This window comes from Daphnia pulex, chromosome 8, assembly GCF_021134715.1.
Source record: "Daphnia pulex isolate KAP4 chromosome 8, ASM2113471v1".
NCBI lineage: Eukaryota > Metazoa > Arthropoda > Branchiopoda > Diplostraca > Daphniidae > Daphnia > Daphnia pulex.
The window spans coordinates 5,937,478-5,957,734 of NC_060024.1; the positions used below are offsets into that span (position 1 = coordinate 5,937,478).

Below are 20,257 nucleotides of genomic sequence, written 5' to 3' on the forward strand. Positions count from 1 at the left end.
AAAGAGGAAAAAATTTGCTATCAAAGGCGTATTTTTAGTTTCTGACAATTTGCTTTGTTTAAAACCAAAAGCGCTTTGAAAGTGAAGGAGAGTGGGTAGAGTCAGGGGGCAACATGCTCATGTACGCGGGGTAGGACGGCCCATGTTATTCTTACGGGCTAAAAGAACACCTGGTGATGGCGTCATCAACGAAATTTTCCCTCCCATCTCTAACCCAGCCACACAAGTTGCCCCAAGAAAAGGTTTCTTTGTTATTTTTGCGTTTTCAAGCAATAGGGGAGACCGGGGTCATTTGGTATACGGGGTAAGATGCGCATTTGGCTCTTATTTGTATCCATTTGAAATTTCGTTTTTTTTTTTCAGAATAACCATAATGTTTTTTTTAAATCATAGATGGCGTCCACCAAAAAATGTTTCGTCTGCACTTCATTCGTAAAGTTTTGATCGTCAAAAACGTGTTTCAGTTTCGCAGACCAACTTTTTTTGCGGACTATTTATCTATTTCCTCTTAAGGTATGAGTAACATATTTGTGTAGTGATGTTTCGTAGATAGCTTATTCCTCAAGCTATGTTACCGTTTAATTTTTTTCTGTAGTTAAATTTAATTAGATTCTATTTTAATAATTCTATGAAAATGACTCATGGGGAAGGTTGGCCATTTTTCCATGGGGCAAGTTAGCCGACATGGGTGCGTCTGACAAGTTCGGCTATTCAAATTTTCTTCTTTTATTGTTTCAGAAAAATGAGAAACTACGTTAGAAAAACTGAAAGAGTAAAGGCCCCATCTGATGTAATTGACACAGCAGTTGCAATGGTGTTGGATGATGGAGAATCATGTTCTAGTGTGGCTATTCTTTTTGACATTCCAAGAAGAAGTCTTACTAGATATGTTGAAAAGAAGAAGAAGTCAGGTCTAGAAGAACAAAATATGCCCAATAGTGTTTCTCCAACCCATTATGGGTATTCATCTGTCCGCCAGGTAACAGTTTTGTTATAGTTGATGTTAATATAAGCTCATGTGTGTCAAAATTTATCGTGCAGGTTTTCAACAAGGAAAATGAGACTCTGCTAGCTGATTACCTTCACCGTTCAGCAGATATTTACTTTGGATTGTCCCCAATTGATGTTAGAAAGCTGGCTTATTTAGTTGCCACAAAGCTGAATCTAAAAATCCCTACTTCGTGGACTGAAAAACTTTCAGCTGGACCAGACTGGTTTGCATTATTCTTGAAACGCCATCCTACCCTGGCAATAAGAAAACCAGAGGCTACTTCCCTGGCAAGAACGTCATCATTTAACATCCACAATAGTAATTTGTTCTTTGACAATTATCAAAGGGTGTTGGTGAGACAGAAAATTGGGCTTGAATGCGTATGGAACATGGACGAAATTGGTGTCACTACAGTTTCACCACCTGAGAAGATCGTAGGTCGAAAAGGCAAGAAACAAATTGGTAAGCTTTTTGTTTATCCTATCTTTCATTGCATATTATTAATTATGCATACAATTTGTATTCATTTTCCACGATCAATTGTTTCAGGAGAAAGAGGGGTGTTGGTGACGGTTGTTTGTGCAGTTTCCAGCTACGGCAATAGTATTCCACCCTTCTTTATCTTTCCTCGGTAAATAACATTATTTTTAATTGTAAAAAAAATAAAAAGAAAAAACGGAAAAATTTTCCCCGAATGATGAGTCTCTCTAGTGGTAGGCATAGCAACTTCTTGTTCAGAGACGAGAAATTTTGCCGTTTTTTTCTTTTTATTTTTTTTACACCCCTAAACTTTAACAAAAAAATAAATTGAATTACTTAAAATTAAGATTGGCTTATTCTTCATCTTTTAGTAAAAGCTAGAAGTGCGTAAGTATAGCGGTTATTTTTTTATTATTTTTTTAAAACAGGGCCCTTTTTTTGGTAGCGCCATAAGAAAAGCACGGCAACTGCCCAAAGTTTCGCTCGGCGAAGCGGTTACGCATGGCGCCAGTTCCAGGGGGTAGGGAAATGTACATAAAGAGGGGGCGTATTTTTTTCATGTTAACAGTTATGTAGTGACCCCCCTCCCCAAAAATCTTAACACTACAGCAACTAGGTTGCTAATAAAAAAATAAAAACTAAACTTGCGTAGTGCCATAAGACGCCATGTAAAAACGGGCGAAGTTGGTACGCAGTACCAACTTCGCCGGTAGGTACTGTACTGCTTCTTCAATTTCTTCAGCCAGTTCTTCTTCTTCTACAGCTTCAATAATTGAAGAACTACGACCTTTTCCAAAAGCTGGACCTCGCACAGCTCCGAAAGCAAATAATGGTAGAAAGAAGAGGACATCTGCTGTACTTACGGACACTCCAATCAAAGATGTAATCGAATCTGAGAAAGCAGCTGTTAGAACCAAAGCGGCAAGAACAATTTTTGCATCCAAAGAACCGACCAAAACTAAAGCAATCAAACCTAAACAAACAAGGAGAAAGAAAGAGAAGGGTGAATCGTTCTGCCCAGAATGTGCCGGCCGATATTCAACAACAAAAGAAGATTGAATCCGTTGTTTAAACAATTGCGGTTTATGGGCGTGCGAGAGCTGCGTCGACGACAGAGGAGAAGATGACGAAAGTTATATTTGCTCAAATTGCTCTAAGGCGGCTCTGTAGTAGGCCCTATGTCGAATGTAAGGCCAACTTGCCCCAGCTCAAAGGGCAACTTGCCCCGGCGTTGGGGTAAGTTGGCAATTGAAAGTGTCGCAATAAAACAGTTGTTTTGGTAAGAACTATTTTTGTATTGCTTATTTTTTCGATGCCATCTTTTAGGCGAGATATTAATTAATAATTTGAAACAAAAAACAATTAATTTCATCAAAAATAGGCCTGTGAGGTACCGGTGTGTAAAAAGTGAGCCAACTAGCCCCGGTCTCCCCTAATTTCATTAATAAAATAATAAAAATTGGTTTCTGAAAGAGGAAATAATTTCCTTTCAGAAACTTATTTTTCATAAATTTTAAGTTAACTAGGGAATTCCACAAAAGAAAAAAGAAAACGAAATGGACGACACGAATTAAGAGTAAAACAAAACTATATTATTTCTTGTTCCCATACTACTTGGACTATTTCAATAATTTTTTTTTTTAAAGATGCGCATTATTAAAGACTATAACTGGTAATTATTAAAATGCAATCCCTCGACCCTCGGTCGCAAGAGGCCGATAAACGATGGGTGCCAAGTTACCCACTACCTCAATTGCCCCGTTCTCCCCTATACGTGTGTACAATGTACATATTAGGCTGATACTGACTGCATATTTCGATTCAGCGGGAAAAGTGGAGTCTAGGGTATAATTTTCATTATCACAATGTCCTTGAGAAAAAAGTAAAAACTAGTGCCCTTGAAAAACCACAACCTTTGTCAGATTGGAAAGTCTTGCATGTTTCCGGAGACGATTATGCATTCATTATTTCCAGCTTGTATTATTATGAAATCCATTTTTGATTGGAATTTCTTACGTGAATGTGGACAAGATAAATACTATCCAGAGGGTTAGTGCTGCATTATTCCTCGTTGCTGAAACAATAAGGGCCGACAATTCAAGCGCCCAATCCCCCCCCCCCAATCCTTATAAATCTATACGTGCTGGTTATATATACTCTCTGTGGGGCGATCAGTCGACGGCCATCATTCGTCTCGTTCACTTGTCAGACGATTCATACTCTCTCCTCGTGAGAAAATGGTGAGCTATTTTTGTGCAACTGCGCTCGGATTTGTTCTATTAGTTGTGTCTTTTCGGATTTCATCCATCGTGGCTCACAATATCCTTGTCCTGTCGCCCATCACGACGAACAGTCACAGCAATTTCATCAAACCAGTGGCCAAAGCGTTGGCCGATCGCGGTCACACCGTCACTTACTGGAACGGATTGCCACCAGACAAGGAAACGTTAACAAACCCAAAGGCCAATCTGAATCTCCTCTACTCACCTGGCTTGCGTCCGTTAAACGACAACCATCAGGTCGGATACGACGATCGGCCCTTCCAACTCTTGCTGGCCATCCCCGATCGGATGGCAACTTACTGCACGGCCATCTACAGGGATCCCGTCTTCCACCAACTGATGAGCTCGACTGAGCAATTCGATTTGCTCATCATCGAGGCCCTTTTCAACGAATGTGTCTTACCTTTAGTGCGCAAATTTGACGTTCCATTCGTCTACATGGTCAGTATGACACCGTCGCCGTGGCTGCTGGACGCTGTCGGTTCGTCCCTGGCGCTGGACCATTTACCGCATGCCGGGTCCAATTATGCCGACGAGATGGACTTTTGGCAGAGGACCTACAACACCATTTCCGGAATGATGATCACTTATTTTCACCGCTTTTTCGTGATCCCAGTCGTCGACCGACTCGCATCCGAGATTCTAAAATTAAACAATCAACCATCCGTTTTCGAGATCCAAAGCGAGTACATGAGCCTTATCATTTCTAATACTCATTTCAGCATTAATTATCAATTTCCAGCATCACCGGCCCTCATCCAAGCAGGCGGATTACACTGCCTTCCCTCTAAACAGCTGCCGAATGATTTGGAATCGTTTGTCGACGGTTCCGGTGACGCTGGATTCATCATCGTCAGTTTCGGTTCAGTTCTGAGAGGGTCCGATATTTCGGATCATGTGCGCCAATTATTTCTATCGACATTTAGTAGATTACCTCAAAGGATTATCTGGAAATGGGAAGAGAAACTCGATGAAACTGATTTCATTCCATCCAACGTCAAATTGCTTCCGTGGATGCCTCAACAGGACTTACTGGGCCATCCGAAAATCCGTTTGCTCATCACCCACGGTGGACTCAACAGCAAACAAGAGGCCGTCTACCACGGTGTTCCGTTCATCGCTTTGCCCGTCTTTGCCGACCAGCCCATCAACGCCCAAAAGGCCCACGACGACGGGTACGCCATTCGACTCGATTGGGACAATTTGACGGAAGAAATTCTTTTCGACGCGATCCAGCGGATCCTGTCGAACTCGAGGTATGGTGTCCGTGTCCCTCAAAATCAATTCTTATTTTATTATCAGTCTAATATTTTATTCATTACAGTTACGTTGAAAGGATGAATCAAGTATCGGCTCTGATGCGTGACCAAACGGACCGTCCCCTAGACCGGGCCGTCTACTGGATCGAGTACGTCATCCGTCATCAAGGAGCGCCTCATCTCCGATCGGCTTCGCGCAAACTTTCCCTTTTCCAGCGCTGTCTCATCGATGTTTTGCTTTTCACTTTGTTCCTTCTGCTTTCCCTGTTGATTTCAGTTTTCCTCCTCTGCCGTTTAGTCCGCCAAAAAGTTCACCACGAAACAAATCTGCAAACCTCCACGAAAAAAACCGATTGACCTCGTTGTCGTAATAAGCTAATAATTAACCAATACCAATTAAAAGTAACGTCCGTTACGTAGAATTCCTCTCATGAAACAAGTCATATATAATACGATTTTCCGCCATCGAAAATCTTATTTTATTTTAATTCACCTAGTAGCTTAGTGGTACTAGTCTTAAACTCCCACCCATCAACCTGGGGTTCAATTCTCATTGATTCTCATTGAAGACAACTATTTATTCACTACTCCACTTACTTTCACTTCTATGCTAAGAATCTGAGGTTACCTGATAAGAAAAGAAGAAGCGAAAGCATATACAGAAATGAATTTATTCTTAACGAAACCAGAGTCTAATAATTCTAATTCTATTTATTATTTTTTTTTTTATGGAAAAAAAAATCACTAACAGCAACCTTGCTAACGCAGCGCAGGTAGCTGACAATATGGTGGACAATTGGGTAAGTGTTTGTTGTTTAATGTTTTCTCAAAAGTTGCCACCCGGTTGCCACCGGAGTTAAAATTTTGCCACTAAGAGTTCCCATGAAGACACTGGAACGAGTACATATATAGTGTAGTTGTAGTTTACCACTGAGGCCCTATAAGTTTGATTACATGAGCGTTAAATGGGTATCGTTTACTAAAAGGTGATAACAGGAAAACTAATGTATTCAATTTAATAGCATTATTTAAACATGCTATTTAAGAAACCCTTAGAATTATAAATTATGGAATGGTGAAATCGAATCGAGTCCGTTACGTGGACCATTCGAAAACAAAAAGAGGTAAACAATTAGCGATGGAATAATTACGTCCCAATGCCGGGGCATTCATTTTCATTGACGTCATTTCAATCGAAAAGTCAATGACGATCGTATCTGAAAACCTTCACAAAAAAGTGATTGACCTCGACGTAAGCTATTATTAACCGATCCCAATGTTACGTATTACCTACAATGCGACGCTACAGTGTCAAATCATTTTCCCATGATTGCCGACGACCGCATCATATACAAAACTCCAAAAGTTACGCAATAAAGGGAAAGGCATTTCTCTACGCATGCATACACTCACGCAGAGCCATCCATCATGTGGTCTGGTCTGACACTTGAAACAAAAGTGAGAGTATAACTTGTAATTTTTGCGGTACACAGGAAACCGGAGGGAACGTCACTTGGTGGATGTTTTGGTTGCCAATGCTTTTTATCCCTGAGGGTAGTACTTGTACTACCAGAAGGCATTAAAGTAAATGCGGGTGTGTGTGTGTGTGTGTAGGAGTGGGGGGGGGATGTGGGGGAGTGAACGCTGTTCTGAGCCAGGCTTCCAGAACCTTTAATTCAGAATCAGAATAAATTTATAGAAAACTAAACTACTGCATCGATTTTCTTCAAACTTTTTGTGTAAACGTACAGTAATTTATCTCAGCGCTTAGGTAAGTTTCGATTCATTTGGTAATACTAAATTTTATTAATTTTTATGCGGATTTAGTCATTAGCTTTTTGTGACTTAGGACAACCACAAAATCCATTAGGTTGTCTGTTGACAGTCTGTTGATGTCTTGTTCAGTAAAAATAAATTTCGTCAACAGTTTTGTTATTGTGACAGGATATTGTTTCTCTTTTAGAGAAGTTCAGTGGAACAAAGGTATTTTGGTGTGTGCTATTCCATTTAAGAAATGTACGTAAATTCATCAATTATGCTAGGCAATATTTTGGGATGAACTGGCCCCATTGGTTTGGTGGCACGTGGCAGAATACAGTTTTCTTAAGGAACTAGATGTTGTAAAAATGTTCCAGTTAAAACCTGGGCGCTTGTCTTCCATATCTGTTAAAAATATACTGTTCATCACAAGACCTGAAGTTGAGCTGATGGATTGTATTGCCGATAACTTGCACAGGTATGAATAATCTACATATTTTAACTTTAAATCGTCAACAATAAGTTAATTTTCATTTCAGCGAAGAAAACCAAGGACATTCTGCTAGTAAGGAATATCAGTTAATTTTGTCTCCCGACGAAGTGCAGTATGTGAACAGCGGCTCAAGGTTGGTTAAAGTTACTTAAATCAGCGAAGAAGAAATTGTTGACAAAATTATTACTTCATTTAGGACAAAGGAGTGTATGGAACTCTTACTTCTATTGATGAACTGCCTGTTGATTTTTTCCCACTAGATAGTAATGTCATTTCAATGGAACTCGATAATGTTTTCAAGGTATTTATTTTTTATTTATGAGCCAAACTTTGAAAGGGATTGCTTGTCATCAATTTCTTCAAATTTATTCTCAGGATTTATATGTTGACAATGAAATCAGCTCCTTACACCAAATTGCTCATGGGTTAATGTCCCTCCAAAGTTTATATGGCATTTTCCTCAACGTTGTGGGTAAGGGGCGCCATGCCCGTAACGTATTCGAATTGATGACTCGAATGCGACGTGATATTGGGGTAGACTGTGATCCTCCCATGTCTCCGTTGTTAAACACTCTCATAATCATTGATAGGACTGTAGATTTGATAACTCCTGTTGTCACTCAGTTGACCTATGGGTCTTATCGACGAATTCTATGGAATAAAACATAGTAAGAAAGTATTGTTAGCTTCTGAGTAAAACAATTATTTTACTTGCATTTTGTGGTTTCATTGTTATTTAGATACAGTCAAGCTTCCAGGAGAAAATTTTCAAGCCTAATCACATGCGGGCCAGTCACCTCGCTCTGATGGTAGCTCTGTTAAATCTGTTGTTCTAAACTCGGCCGAAGAACTTTACGCTGATTTGAGGTGAAATTTTGAATCAGACAAATTTTGCTTCCGACAGTTTTAAAGTTATTTATTTTCGCAGGGACAAGAACTTTTCAGTCGTGGGTACTGCACTCAGTCGCAAAGCTAAAGCTATTTCAGCTCAGTAGCCTGGATAACGCCATTGTTGCATTTGGAGGTGTTAAGGTTTCTGCATTCGCACGCGATAGTGGAGAAATATTCCTAGACTCCTTCGATGATTCGGTAATCATGGTTAGTTTAAACTCAATAATATTTCTCCAGCAGTTTTTTTCATCGGGATTTTTTTTTCTTGTGTATTCTCTTTAGATCAACCCGGATATACCTGATGAAAGGGAGCTGAGGGAGTGGCTTAAAGACAATCAGTAAACAAATCCTTTTTTACTGATTGTCTGAAGATCTTAATTACTTGACGTCCTTAAACATCGACTGCAGCTAATTGCCTCATCTTTTTTCTCGAATTGTTGCCTCCATCTGTTTCCCTGAATTGTTGCCTTGCCTCAAACTTTTTTCCTAAAATATGGCTTCGATCTTGTAACCTGAACTGTTGCCTCGATGTTGTACCCTGAACTGTTGCCTTTTTACCTCAGCCCTTGTGATGGAGAAATTGGGCCACTGTCTGAGTTTAACTCTAGAATTTACATTCTGTATTATTTTATTTCGTAAATGATACAGAAAAAAAATCCAGGAAATTACAATAAACAAAATCTTACGAAATTCCTACATTTTAATTGTTTTGAAAATATAAGCAAAAGCTTTTAACTGATATCTTGCCCGTTAATACCCGAGGGCGAACCTGGAAGGGTCTTGTTTATCAGCAGCTAGATAGATGTTCATTCGATAGATGCATATAGGCAGGGAAACGTTTTACTTACAATGGCAACAGGCACAGAATATCAGCATCAGTTGAATTTTGAACGAACGATTCGTGATTAGAATAATTGAATTTCACCTTCTTCGTCGTCTCACGCGGCTACGTTTAAATAAATCTTGCAACACCACAAACACAATCAAAATATTCAATACCGTTTTCGTCTGCTTTTTTGGGGTTGACATTTGACAACATGACGTTACTGTCACCGCTTAATTGATTAATTGCTGAAAAATGGCAAAACTATCATTAGATTCAAATATTCGTAGTTCGGTGTTTTTATTCATAATTATGATCAATTTCCTTGTGGGTATTCTTCGCCATTATTTCTCCCTCATCATAGCCAGCCAAAAGAAAGTCGAGTTGCTCCAAGTCGGCAAGTCCAACCAAGACAGGTATTGTAACTATCGCAATCCACAGATCTTAGACTAAATTGACTGATTATATTTTCTCGGCTTTACAGTCAAGCGCTGGTTCGTTCGAGACTGTTGCGAGAAAATGGGAAATGTTTGCCCAAGCAAGCTTTCCTGATGAGACGGCATTTTTTCAACAGTGAAGATATGGGCTACTTCAAAACTCAGAAACAGGCTGCCCTCAACATCAATCCCTTGACATGCTAAAGGAAATTTTACTAATATGTCCTTCCCAATTTCCCATGATTACTATTGGTGGATGGATCAACTGGGCCTTTTCAGGATTTGTTACAAGTATAAAAACAAACATGTGTACCTGTTTATCTGTGATGTAAACTAATATGAGCATGTGTTACAGCAAAGGTGCCATTCCCACTGACTCTGAAGTTCAAACCAATGTTGCAGAGAGGAGTTGAACTGATTTTGCTAGATGCATCATGGGTTTCATCTGCTTCGTGGTACTTCTTGAATGTGTTTGGATTGCGAAGCATCTACTCTCTAGTCCTTGGAGAAAACAATGGTGAGCAGTAAACATCTTGAGATGATGAGAGAACCAAACTAACTATTTCTTGGGTCTCAATCTTTGCAGCTGCTGACCAGACCAAGGCTATGGCTGATCAAATGTCTGGTTCTGCAATGGCTATGCCTCAAGATCCCATCCCAAAGCTGCATTCAAGGAAGATTGGGAATCGCTGGAGATTTTTCAGCAACAGTGGGCCCTGGTAGCAGAGTTACTTGGTACTACCTCTCACAGCAAGACAGATTAAGCATTATAATTATAATATTCTATTGTCTCTTGTGTTTATTTTGTCCGTGAATGTAGAAATAAATTCTTTTAACTCTAACAGTTTAATTTCTTTTAGACTTTCTTTCTATAACATTTCCTACATAGTCGCCATCAGAAAATGACGTTTGGTGGACATTTCCAATCCAGTTTGATTAAAATAAAAATGCTACTTATTGATATGATCTTTATACCATTGTATTTAATTGGTGAATGAAAACAATTAGAATTTCTAAAAAAATCATTAAAAATAATAACGGAACATTCTTTTAAGACGACTGAATAAATTTATACCAATTAATAAAAGGCTCGGGTCTCCAGGGCCGGCCAGTTGGAGTTTCAACAGTGAAAGTGCAAAACATGCAGAAATCAATCCAGTTAGATTAAAATAAAAATGCTACTTATTGATATGATCTTTATAGTTTATACCATTGTATTTAATTGGTGAATGAAAACAATTAGAATTTCTAAAAAATCATTAAAAATAATAACGGGACATTCTTTTAAGACGACTGAATAAATTTATACCAATTAATAAAAGGCTCGGGTCGCCAGGGCCGGCCAGTTGGAGTTTCAACAGTGAAAGTGCAAAACATGCAGAAATCAATTCGTCTTTTTTTTCTGGCCATTCATTTTCACCCGGCCATTCGAACAGATGATGTTCCGGCAGAGGTAAAAGACTAGATAGAAAAACGAAAGTGCCGAAAACAAGACAAAGAATAAAACGTCGAAGAGATAGCGCTGGAAAAGGGAAAGTTTGCGCGAAGCAATACGAAGGTGAGGTGCGCCCTGATGCCGGATGACGTACTCAATCCAGTAGACGGCCCGGTCCAGTGGACTTTCCATTTGATCGCGTGCCAGGGCAGATACTTGATTCATTTTCTCAGCATATCTATGACAGAAATTTGTTATTATTATGAAATTCAAACCGAATAATTTACAGCAATTTTAATTTTACTTGGGATCTGTAAGGATCCGCTGGATGGCGTCGAATAGAATCTCTTCCGTCACACTGTCCAAATCAACACGAATGGCGTACCCGTCGTCGTGAGCCTTTTGGGCGTTGATGGGCTGGTCGGCAAAGATGGGCATAACGATGAGTGGGACGCCGTGGTAGACGGCCTCTTGGTTACTAAACAATCCGCCGTGGGTGATGAACAGACGGATTTTCGGATGACCCAATAAATCCTGTTGAGGCATCCACGGGAGCAATTTGACGTTGGATGGAATGGATTCGTTTTCCCCGGGTTGATCTTCCCATTTCCACAGAACCCTCTGTGGTAACCGAGCGAATGCGGACAAAAATATGCGGCGGAAGTTGTTCGGCATGTTGGCGCCTTTTAGGACTGAGCCAAAACTGACGATAATGAATCCAGCATCACCGGAACCGTCGACAAAAAGCTCCAAATCTTCCGGCAACGGTTTAGGGGGGACGCAGTGCAATCCGCCGGCTTGGATGATGGCCGGTGACAATGGCATCTGATAATTGATGCTGGAATGAGTGTTGACTATTAATAAACTCAGGTAACGACGTTCAATCTCTTCAATGGCGGGCAGGTTTTTGCCCAACATTTTCTGAGCCATCCGATCCACCACGGGCATAACGAACCAATGACGAAGGTAAACCCCACCTATTATAGAGGAAACGGAATTGACTGTTCGTTGCCAGAAATTCATCTCGTCAGTGAAGCTGTGAACGACATTGGGAACGTGATCGGTGGCCAGTGGCGATCCGATGGCGTTGAGCAGCCACGGCATTGGGGCAACGCCGCTCATGTAGATGAACGGCACGTCGAGGATTCGCACCAGCGGCAGAACGCAATCGTTCAAGTAGCCCTCGATGACGATGAGATCGAACTTTTCGGTCGTGTTGATTAATTGCTGAAAGGCCGGATCGTTGTAGATTGTGTTGCAATAGTTCTCCATCCGCTGTGGGAGTTGCGAGAGAAACAGAAACGGTTTGTCTCGAATGTTGAAATCCACTTGGTGATCGGTGCTGATCTTGTGCAGCACTGGCGAGCTGCTCAATGGACGGAAATGGATCGTTTGATTATTAGTCGCCATTTGCTGGTTGTTGTGTTTTAATCCGCTGTAGTAGGTGACAAAGTGGCCGCGATCGACCATCGCCTTCACCACCGGCTTGAAGAAATTGCTGTGACTGGGAGTCGTAATCGGCGACAAGAACAGGAGGTTGTAAGCTGACAATTCAGGGATCACTGATAGGCCTACCAGTAGGCACACCGTCAAACTAATCCTTACCACATATCTCATTCTCGTTCCCAATTTGAGCGGCACCGAGCGGCACAGTAAATGTAAATCGAATTAATTTGAAGCTCGAATCAGAGGAAAGAACAAGAGACGTTCGCGGCTTTGTAACCACGAATGAACAATGGCGCTGTTCGTTTATCCTATATAGTCCACGTCGAAAAAAGTGAAAAACAGGCAATGTTGTATTAGTACAGCAGTTTGATTTAAAATAAAAACAAAAACAAGTTCAAAATCTCGTTTGACGACTTTTGGTAGCCAGTAGCCTATTTACGATATATCTTCTATACGCCAGATATAGAAACCATAAGTGTGCTTCCCTATTCCCTATTACTACAGCATTTATTCTTCCCATATTACAAAATTAAATATTTCTAATATTTCAATTTATTCCTACTTGTTTAATTGGTATTCATCAATGATAATGTAATCCAACTTTCTTTGCCATTTTCTTGGGTAGTGAAACTCGAAATTTTCTGCTTGATGCGATTTCTCTGCTGGCATCTTTTATTAGCACATGCCCTCAATCATGAGATAAGCTTGAAATCAAGCAGCAGAAACCGGTTATGCAAAACAAAAGTTATTGTTAGAACTGGTTGCGCAACGAAAGTCCATCTTGCTACGAAAAAGCGCATTTTTGAGACCAGTTATTATTTATTCAGCAGAAAGTTCGAGCCACTTCTCTGCTGTATAGCTATGGGGGTGGAATGAGCTGAACAAATAGAATTTTTCAAAATTCTTTTAAGGAAGTCAGATCGAGAGAAACTGAGAAGGTATACTAACAACATACTCCCACTGCTATTATCGGTGCTGCAGCAAATCACTAAAAATCCGAAATGTATATAGTCTGTGATGTAAAGAAGACCAGTTTTATTTTTTTTTCAGAATGTGTAGATATCACAGCAATCGTGAGGCGAATTTTTGAACATACTATACTTAGGCCTACAGGTTGCAGCCCATACAATAACTCGATCGAACCCGATCGTGTATAACAGCTGTGGGATAATAAGGAAATGGGCATAAAACAAATGGAACAAATTGTTGGTCTTAACTTGTCCTCGCTTGTCCTCATACTGGTACGAGTTTCTCTGTGAAGTGAAACTGAGAATCAAAATAGAGAAAGTCTTGATTGGCGAAATTGACGTGCTGTAAAATTTAATGAGCAAGTTCTTCTACTGTTTCTCATTATAATAGGTATATGTATAAGATGCTAGTAACGACGAATGATTTCCCTTCTATAATAATAAGAATAAGTTATCCGTCAGGAAATTATTAGTTGTCGGGAATCAATGCACAAATTTTGCTAGCAATGTGATTAAAGGCCGATTAAAAGCAACTAATATCCCACTAACAAAAATGTCCCGGGTTTGATATCACCTTTACTTTCTAAAACACTTCGAGATTCTCAGCTGTCTGCTGTGTCGTTCACTGCGCATGCGCAGATCCGACCCTTTGCCACCTGATGTCACGAATAGGCCACCCCGCCACCCCTCCTTTTTCAAGTGCCAGTCACGTGACCGACACTTTGGGCCTTAATAATTCGGTAAATAATTTTATTTGCTAATAATAACAAATGATAATATACGCCATTATTTTTCTTTTTAAAAATATATTTTTTGGTGTACTAAGCTCTTTTTTTTAACATTTCAGGAGCCATACCCCATTCATGGATCTAACATGAACAAGTTAAAAGTTAGATTGTAATGGTATTCAAATTATCTTTGCATTTTTGACAGAGCCATATTCTATGGGTACTTTCAAGTGGCCAAGTGCTGTCACACATTTTGTGCATCCACTCTTTACAGCTGAAACACTCTTTTGCTTCCCAGGCGTCTTTCTTTTTGGAATTCAGGGGCTTGTACAAAACTCTCCTGCAGTGGCAGTAGACCCTCACTTTTTTTAATTGGGAAGAAACTGAAGCTAAATAATCTTTCTTGAAGTTTGATTTAGGGAAACTAGACATAAAATTGGACTGAAGGCAGCTTTTGAGATGAATTCTCATGACATCTCTGTCATAGAAACACTCCGAAGGATGTTCCCCCATAGCCAGTGAAACAGCGTTTGCGATTGCGTGCAATCCGCAATCATTGGGGAGTTGTTGTTGGCAGGTAACATTTTGGTAATAAAAAGAATTTTCCTTTGGTCTTAGAAGCGCTGATATACATCCGACGACGTGGTCACTCGCTGTATCTCCCAAGCTATCGAAAATGGAGACAAAGTCGTCTCCTTTGCGTTTTGACGCCACAATCCAATGGTCTTGACCATCGTGGATAATTTGTATCCAGGTTTCAGAAGTAGAAGCTGGAAAATTCAAATCCCATCCGAGCGTAGCATCAAACAACCCTCCTACATAAGGAAACTGCATTTTGATCAGCATCATAGCAGCATTGATTTGGGGAGATTCAAGCCACTGTCCTGCCACCGTCACATTTTCAATGTCGGCTTTTGACAGAATTATGTTCCGGTATCCACACTGTGATCCCCGTGAGTGATGGCTATGAATTGGGTTCTGAAAATGTAAAAGTAGGTAAATAATTATCCCAATAAATACATTTAAAAATGATTTATTATACCGTCGTGTTTAGGAATAAAACATCTTCATCTGATGATTTTTCTAATGATTCAACGAGATTAGAGTTTAGATTGTCCCAGCATAAAGACGGCGTCCCATCCAAATCATGTGGCCGAGGTCTCTTTCTCCCGGTTTTTGACGATATCTTAAATAGCCAAGGATCAGAAGAGAGATCTTCAAGACGTTTTTCCTGGCAAATTCTTGGAGATGTTGGAATTACTACGGAATCTTGCGACGTTTGGAGTGAATCTAGCGAATCCGAAGGGAAAGTTCTTTCATTATATAGCAAACGATTTATCCTGGGATCCAGCTGATGGTAATAGAAACTCCCATTATTTTTTTGAGAAGGTACAAGTGAATGTTGGCGTCTTCCGGGATCTACTGGAATGATTGTTTGGGTAGAATAAAGCTCATCATCTAACGGAATACCAAGATTTTTCAAATCAACGCAAGACAATCCCGCCTTTTCTAGTAAACGATCTAACGAACTTGTTCTTGGACGAAATGGCTTCGGAGATCGTGATCGGGACCTAAAAATAGAAAGAAGTGTGATTTTGAAAAGCAAGCATGAAGGCATTTTTTTTTTATAACAGACTATATGCCTATTTACCTCAACTTAGAAAGTGATTTTGTCCGTTGAGGACTGCCAAATATGTGTGCAATTTCTTTTTTTCTGAAAATTTCTTTGACAACCACAATATCGTCATCTGATTCAGCCGGCTGATAGGAAGGCTTTTCTGCAGTTACATCTTCTTCGTTATTCACACTGATTGATCGGGATGGAGGGTTCAAGTGCCAAATCATGTGTTGTGGAATTTTATTTGTTTCATCGCTACCTATTTAAGTTTCAAAAAATGCATTGATTACATTTTGGATCTGAATGAAAGGTAAATTTTAATATATATAGGTAGCCTCTTGCCTATCGACGGTGTAGATGAACAAAAAGAAGTTGAGCTGGAAATAGAAGTATCAGATTGTAAACTTTGTTGGCTTCCACCAGGCTTCCCGTCCGAATTATTCAGAGAATTTTCTTGAACTTGAGGCTCCACAGCAATATTTTTAACTTCTGCCTCCACAAAAAGCTCAACTGCGTCTGGGAAAATGTCCATTGGAATGATAAAAGGTTCGTCTATCGGTGGCATCCCTATTTCAATTAAAGATACAGTTGGGTCCATTCTATCAACACCGGGGTCGTAGTCGGCCTTTGAATGAAAGCCTTCGCGATCAAATGGGACGATTCCGGTCTGTCGAAAACCAGCTGTAATGTTGATAGGGTTAGCAGCTAGAGGATAAGATTTGCTAACGATATCAGGAATGTCATAAATGGACATGGTTTTGCCAGGATTGTTAATCATCCATGCTGAAGCAGCGCTGCTATTAAACTTCTTCATTGGGCTATAAACCGACACATCCAGTGGCTGCAACCTATGAGAGCAGTGCGCGGGGAATGACAGGAGATTGACGTAGTTTTCTTTTGCGATGTTCAACGCGTTGATGGATATGGGTGAAGAGTGATTACCAAGAAGCAATATAACTGGTCTTTCCTTGCATGGACGAACGAATTGAACGAAATGTTTCATATAGAACTCCATGCTGGAATCATTATTCATCCATCCAGATTTGTTGGCAGTGCCTGCACATACCATAGGCTCCCCATTACGAAAGTGGACTTTGAAGTTCACTCTAAGTCAAATAATAAATTAATCGTAGCCTACAAGGAACTGCTGAAATATACAAAATTACCTCGGGAACACAAAAACGGGGGGGATAGTGTTTCCAAATGCTGAAACTGCGCAAACAACAGTTACTAGAGTCCCTCTCTCTGCTGAAACAATTTTTCCTCCTAGTAAAGAAATACCACGACTGATTTTAGATAGGCATATTCAATAAAAGGATAAAAAATAGTCTTCTAACCTATATGCTTCTGGCCACGTCGACAAATTATCTTTTCAGGTGTCATAACAGTAGTAACTCCAGTCCCATCCATGTTCCAGACACAATCAAGTGAGATGTTTTCTCTTTTCAATAGTCTCTCATAATTATCAAAAAATGTGTCAATGTTGCGTTTGTTAAACGAAGAGGTTCTGGCCAAGGAGGTAGCTTCAGGTTTTCTGATTGATAAAGTATTGTGTCTCTTGAGAAATGAACTGAACCAATGTGGTCCAGCTAAAGATTTTTCAATCCAGTTTGGTGGCATTTTGAGATTCATTTTAGTTGCAAACTGAAAAGCTAACTTCCTTACGTCCAGAGGGGAAAGGCCATAATAAATCTCTGCTGATTGATGGAGATATTGAACTAACATAGTCTCCTCTTCATCTGTGAAAAACTGCTCGACAAAAGGTTTACACTTATTAGTTCAATATGCTTGGTCTATACATGCAACACTTAATTTTATTGTTACCTGTCGTAATCTTGAGTAACCATATTTGGGTCTTAAACTACTAGTATTACGTCTTTCTTCTGCTCTATTCTCCGTTTCCAGCATAGTTGATAAAATGTCTTTTTTCTTTTTGTCAATGTATCGTCCCAAGCTACTTCTTGAAATATTAAACAAAATTCCAACATGGGTAATTCTTTTTCCTTCTTTCAAAACCATGTCAACTGCTCTTTCAATAATATCAACTGGAGTCTTTCTTCTGTTAGTTTTTCTAACGTATTTTCTCGTCATCATCTAAAAAAGATAAAAGAGAAGATTTTGACTTGGCTATTAACCAGAAACAGGCCAACTTAAAAACGGCCAATCTACCTAAAGGGTAGGTATCATAGCATTTTTTTTCAAATTATACTTACATATATAAATGAACACTATAAGAAAACACTATTTGATTAAGAGATTGCCTTTCTGAGCCGATTGCTAACACTCCGTTTTAACAAAATACGAAACAAATACTGATTATAAAATGCAAACTGTTCAATGCAAAATATTCTTGATTATTTTTAATTTAGAAAACCTGTCACGTACCGGATTGAGAAACTCAATAACCATGCATCAGTGTTTTCGATGTTAGCTCGAATTTCAACTCCAGGAACAACACGCGGATACAAATATCATAATAGACCAAAACTGGATAGTTTTTCTAAAATATGATCTAAAGAAAAGCTGTTAAACAGAAATAGAATTCATTGGTGATTTATTCCTATTGAATTACGGTAGGCCTATGTACACAGTTTAGTTTACACGCCAATACCTGCTATTTAAAAATGAAAAGACTCATGTAGGCCTATATAATATGCTACAAAACGCGAACTGCTTATGGACCCTCAGCCGAGAGCTTCGGCTCTCTCTCTTTTCCATCTTTTTTTTTCTCCACACATTTTCCAAAAGCAAAAGATCTTCACTGTGGGGATCGGTTATATTATATCGCACATTTATATTGGCACAACGCAATTGCCAAAAAATTTATCCACTAGAAAAGCGCAAGTAGCCTAAGCCATATCAACCCCGTTATTTTCTTTTCTTTTTTTCTTTCTGTAATTTGATCCTATCCTATCCCGTTGGGGCCGTCCAATTATCCTGGCTAAATACAGGTTGTTACTGTAGTGAAGGGACCTCGACGGACGATGCTCAATAGGGTTGGTGCATGAATAGGGGAGAGGGGGGCTAGTTGGCAAAGTCACTTTTTGTGAATTTATTTGAATTTTTTGACCGCACGTTTTGCAAAATGAATGAATGAATGAGATTCAGATTTCAATTCTCTATGAATTGATCGAATTTGTTTACAATGTTCATTTACACGAAATTGTGAAATTGAGAAAAACTGCAAAAAAAAGTCTGCCAACTTGCCCCACCTACGGGGTAAGTTGGCAAGTGACGATTCTCCATTGCTCAAAAATTTCTAGGTCGAATTTTGAAAACTTGCAACTCAGCATCTTGTGAGAAATCTGCATGCCAACATGCCCCACCAAATTTCTGTCAACTAACCCCACAGGGTGCTTTTCAAACAAATAAATTTATAACTATATCACTTTTTAATGTACAAATGTCGGGTTTCTTTTAAAAATAAGACAAACATTAATTCTTGTTTGCTTGGGTTTTCTGACATTCTTAGAGTTTTATACTATGAGAAAAATGAAAAGTGCTGAGAGGCCCAAAAAAAACTTTGTGCCGTTTTTTTTTTCTTTTTGCTATAACTCCTGTTGGGGAAGTCGTATACTTTTGAAAATTTGTGTGAGCAATCTGGGTGTTGTTTTTCATATTTGGTGAAAAGGCTTGATTTGTTTTGGTCTGTAAGGGGTCTAAATAGCAAAATGCCAACTTACCCCACCTGCCAACTAGCCCCCCTCTTCCCTAAGGGATTCGATTGAAAAAAATATTATTAGAATCAGTTTTTAACGCTGATTCTCATGGTATTTTTTTTATATTTTTAAAATAATTTCTTCAGAGCATTATCTGTGTTCAAAGTTCAGTTAGGCTCCTCCCACTTCAAAACGGACCCCCCGCCATTTTTCCTTGAAATGGGATGAAGTTTGCTCTTTTTTCCCCCCTTTTCACCCTTTTTCGTGCTGCCTATACCCCCTCTTTTGCCCTTAGGGCCGAAAGGCGAAAGACGAAAAGGGTGAAAAGGGGGAAACTTCATCCCATTTTAAGGACCGCCCACCAAAAATGGCGTGGGGTCCGTTTTAAAATGGGGGGAGCTAATCTCAACTTTGAAGTGAGATTAAGGGGGGAAATTATTATTTTCAAAATATAAAAAAAATACCATGAGAATCAGCGTGAAAAACTGATTCTAATGATATTTTTTTCAAACGAATCCCTTATTCATGCACTAACCCTATTGTCGGAGCTGTTGGAATTGCCATAAATAAAAGCAATATCAGCCCAATGAAGAATACAACATTTGAAGAATATGATTGCTATCCTAGGGATCCTTAGACAGAAATTCAACTGGTAGATAGACTATTCCATTTCCTGGTTTCAGGGAGATTCAACCCTAACCCCCTGCGGCCCTGCCTTCTCTTGATGACACGTTGGTCTATGAACGTGATTCCAACAATAGTGCTAAAGAAAACTATTGTTTTTAATGAATAACTGCTATCAGCTGACCTTTCTTTGAACTCCCCTTTACTTGCCCCGAGTTTTGAAATTCGCGCGGCGCGAAACAGTGTTGCCCCATAGACGGAAAAGGCATTTTCTTTTTGAGGTGAAAATCACGTTACACACCCGCGTCTGCTTGATACTTGGCACCATTTAATTTGGTCTGCTCATGTGCAAATAGAGAATTCTT

General features: G+C 39.5%; 3 protein-coding genes, 1 long non-coding RNA gene and 1 pseudogene across 6 annotated transcripts; 4 read left to right on the top strand and 1 right to left on the bottom strand.

Annotated features, from left to right (window-relative positions):
* The first annotated feature begins 444 nt into the window (after positions 1-444).
* On the top strand, positions 445-2,867 carry LOC124199480. Its single transcript, XM_046595305.1, has 5 exons — positions 445-513; positions 739-979; positions 1,042-1,453; positions 1,541-1,622; positions 1,900-2,867. The coding sequence occupies exons 2-5, from the start codon at positions 743-745 to the stop codon at positions 1,922-1,924; spliced, it is 756 nt and encodes a 251-aa protein (XP_046451261.1). The 5' UTR covers positions 445-513; positions 739-742; the 3' UTR covers positions 1,925-2,867.
* Positions 2,868-3,651: 784 nt separating this feature from the next.
* LOC124199447 (UDP-glycosyltransferase UGT5-like) lies at positions 3,652-5,484 on the top strand. Its single transcript, XM_046595264.1, has 2 exons — positions 3,652-5,009; positions 5,078-5,484. The coding sequence occupies exons 1-2, from the start codon at positions 3,709-3,711 to the stop codon at positions 5,367-5,369; spliced, it is 1,593 nt and encodes a 530-aa protein (XP_046451220.1). The 5' UTR covers positions 3,652-3,708; the 3' UTR covers positions 5,370-5,484.
* Positions 5,485-6,760: 1,276 nt separating this feature from the next.
* On the top strand, positions 6,761-8,546 carry LOC124200337. 3 transcript variants are annotated; one of them, XR_006877279.1, is made up of 8 exons: positions 6,761-6,783; positions 6,862-6,995; positions 7,055-7,248; positions 7,310-7,396; positions 7,460-7,564; positions 7,639-8,130; positions 8,192-8,361; positions 8,437-8,546. It is a non-coding gene; the product is annotated as an uncharacterized LOC124200337 (long non-coding RNA). The 3 variants fall into 3 exon arrangements; XR_006877277.1 differs by lacking the exon at positions 6,761-6,783 and having other exon boundaries at positions 6,786-6,995; positions 7,639-7,931; positions 8,004-8,130; XR_006877278.1 differs by lacking the exon at positions 6,761-6,783 and having other exon boundaries at positions 6,785-6,995.
* Positions 8,547-9,144: 598 nt separating this feature from the next.
* LOC124199640 lies at positions 9,145-10,256 on the top strand (annotated as a pseudogene).
* Positions 10,257-10,377: 121 nt separating this feature from the next.
* On the bottom strand, positions 10,378-12,600 carry LOC124199639 (UDP-glycosyltransferase UGT5-like). The gene is made up of 2 exons (XM_046595548.1): positions 11,154-12,600; positions 10,378-11,087 (listed from the first exon to the last, which is right to left on the bottom strand). The coding sequence occupies exons 1-2, from the start codon at positions 12,464-12,466 to the stop codon at positions 10,799-10,801; spliced, it is 1,602 nt and encodes a 533-aa protein (XP_046451504.1). The 5' UTR covers positions 12,467-12,600; the 3' UTR covers positions 10,378-10,798.
* Between the last annotated feature and the right edge of the window lie 7,657 nt (positions 12,601-20,257).

What these genes read in the sequence shown, in the direction of transcription:
- LOC124199480 (XM_046595305.1), top strand. Translation starts at nt 743, where the DNA reads ATGAGAAACTACGTTAGAAAAACTGAAAGAGTAAAGGCCCCATCTGAT. An exon ending in GGTATTCATCTGTCCGCCAG is followed by an intron (nt 980 to 1,041) that starts GTAACAGTTTTG and finishes TTTATCGTGCAG; the next exon opens with GTTTTCAACAAGGAAAATGA. An exon ending in CCCTTCTTTATCTTTCCTCG is followed by an intron (nt 1,623 to 1,899) that starts GTAAATAACATT and finishes TTTTTAAAACAG; the next exon opens with GGCCCTTTTTTTGGTAGCGC.
- LOC124199447 (XM_046595264.1), top strand. Translation starts at nt 3,709, where the DNA reads ATGGTGAGCTATTTTTGTGCAACTGCGCTCGGATTTGTTCTATTAGTT. An exon ending in CGGATCCTGTCGAACTCGAG is followed by an intron (nt 5,010 to 5,077) that starts GTATGGTGTCCG and finishes TATTCATTACAG; the next exon opens with TTACGTTGAAAGGATGAATC.
- LOC124199639 (XM_046595548.1), bottom strand. Translation starts at nt 12,466, where the DNA reads ATGAGATATGTGGTAAGGATTAGTTTGACGGTGTGCCTACTGGTAGGC. An exon ending in CGGATCCTTACAGATCCCAA is followed by an intron (nt 11,088 to 11,153) that starts GTAAAATTAAAA and finishes TTTCTGTCATAG; the next exon opens with ATATGCTGAGAAAATGAATC.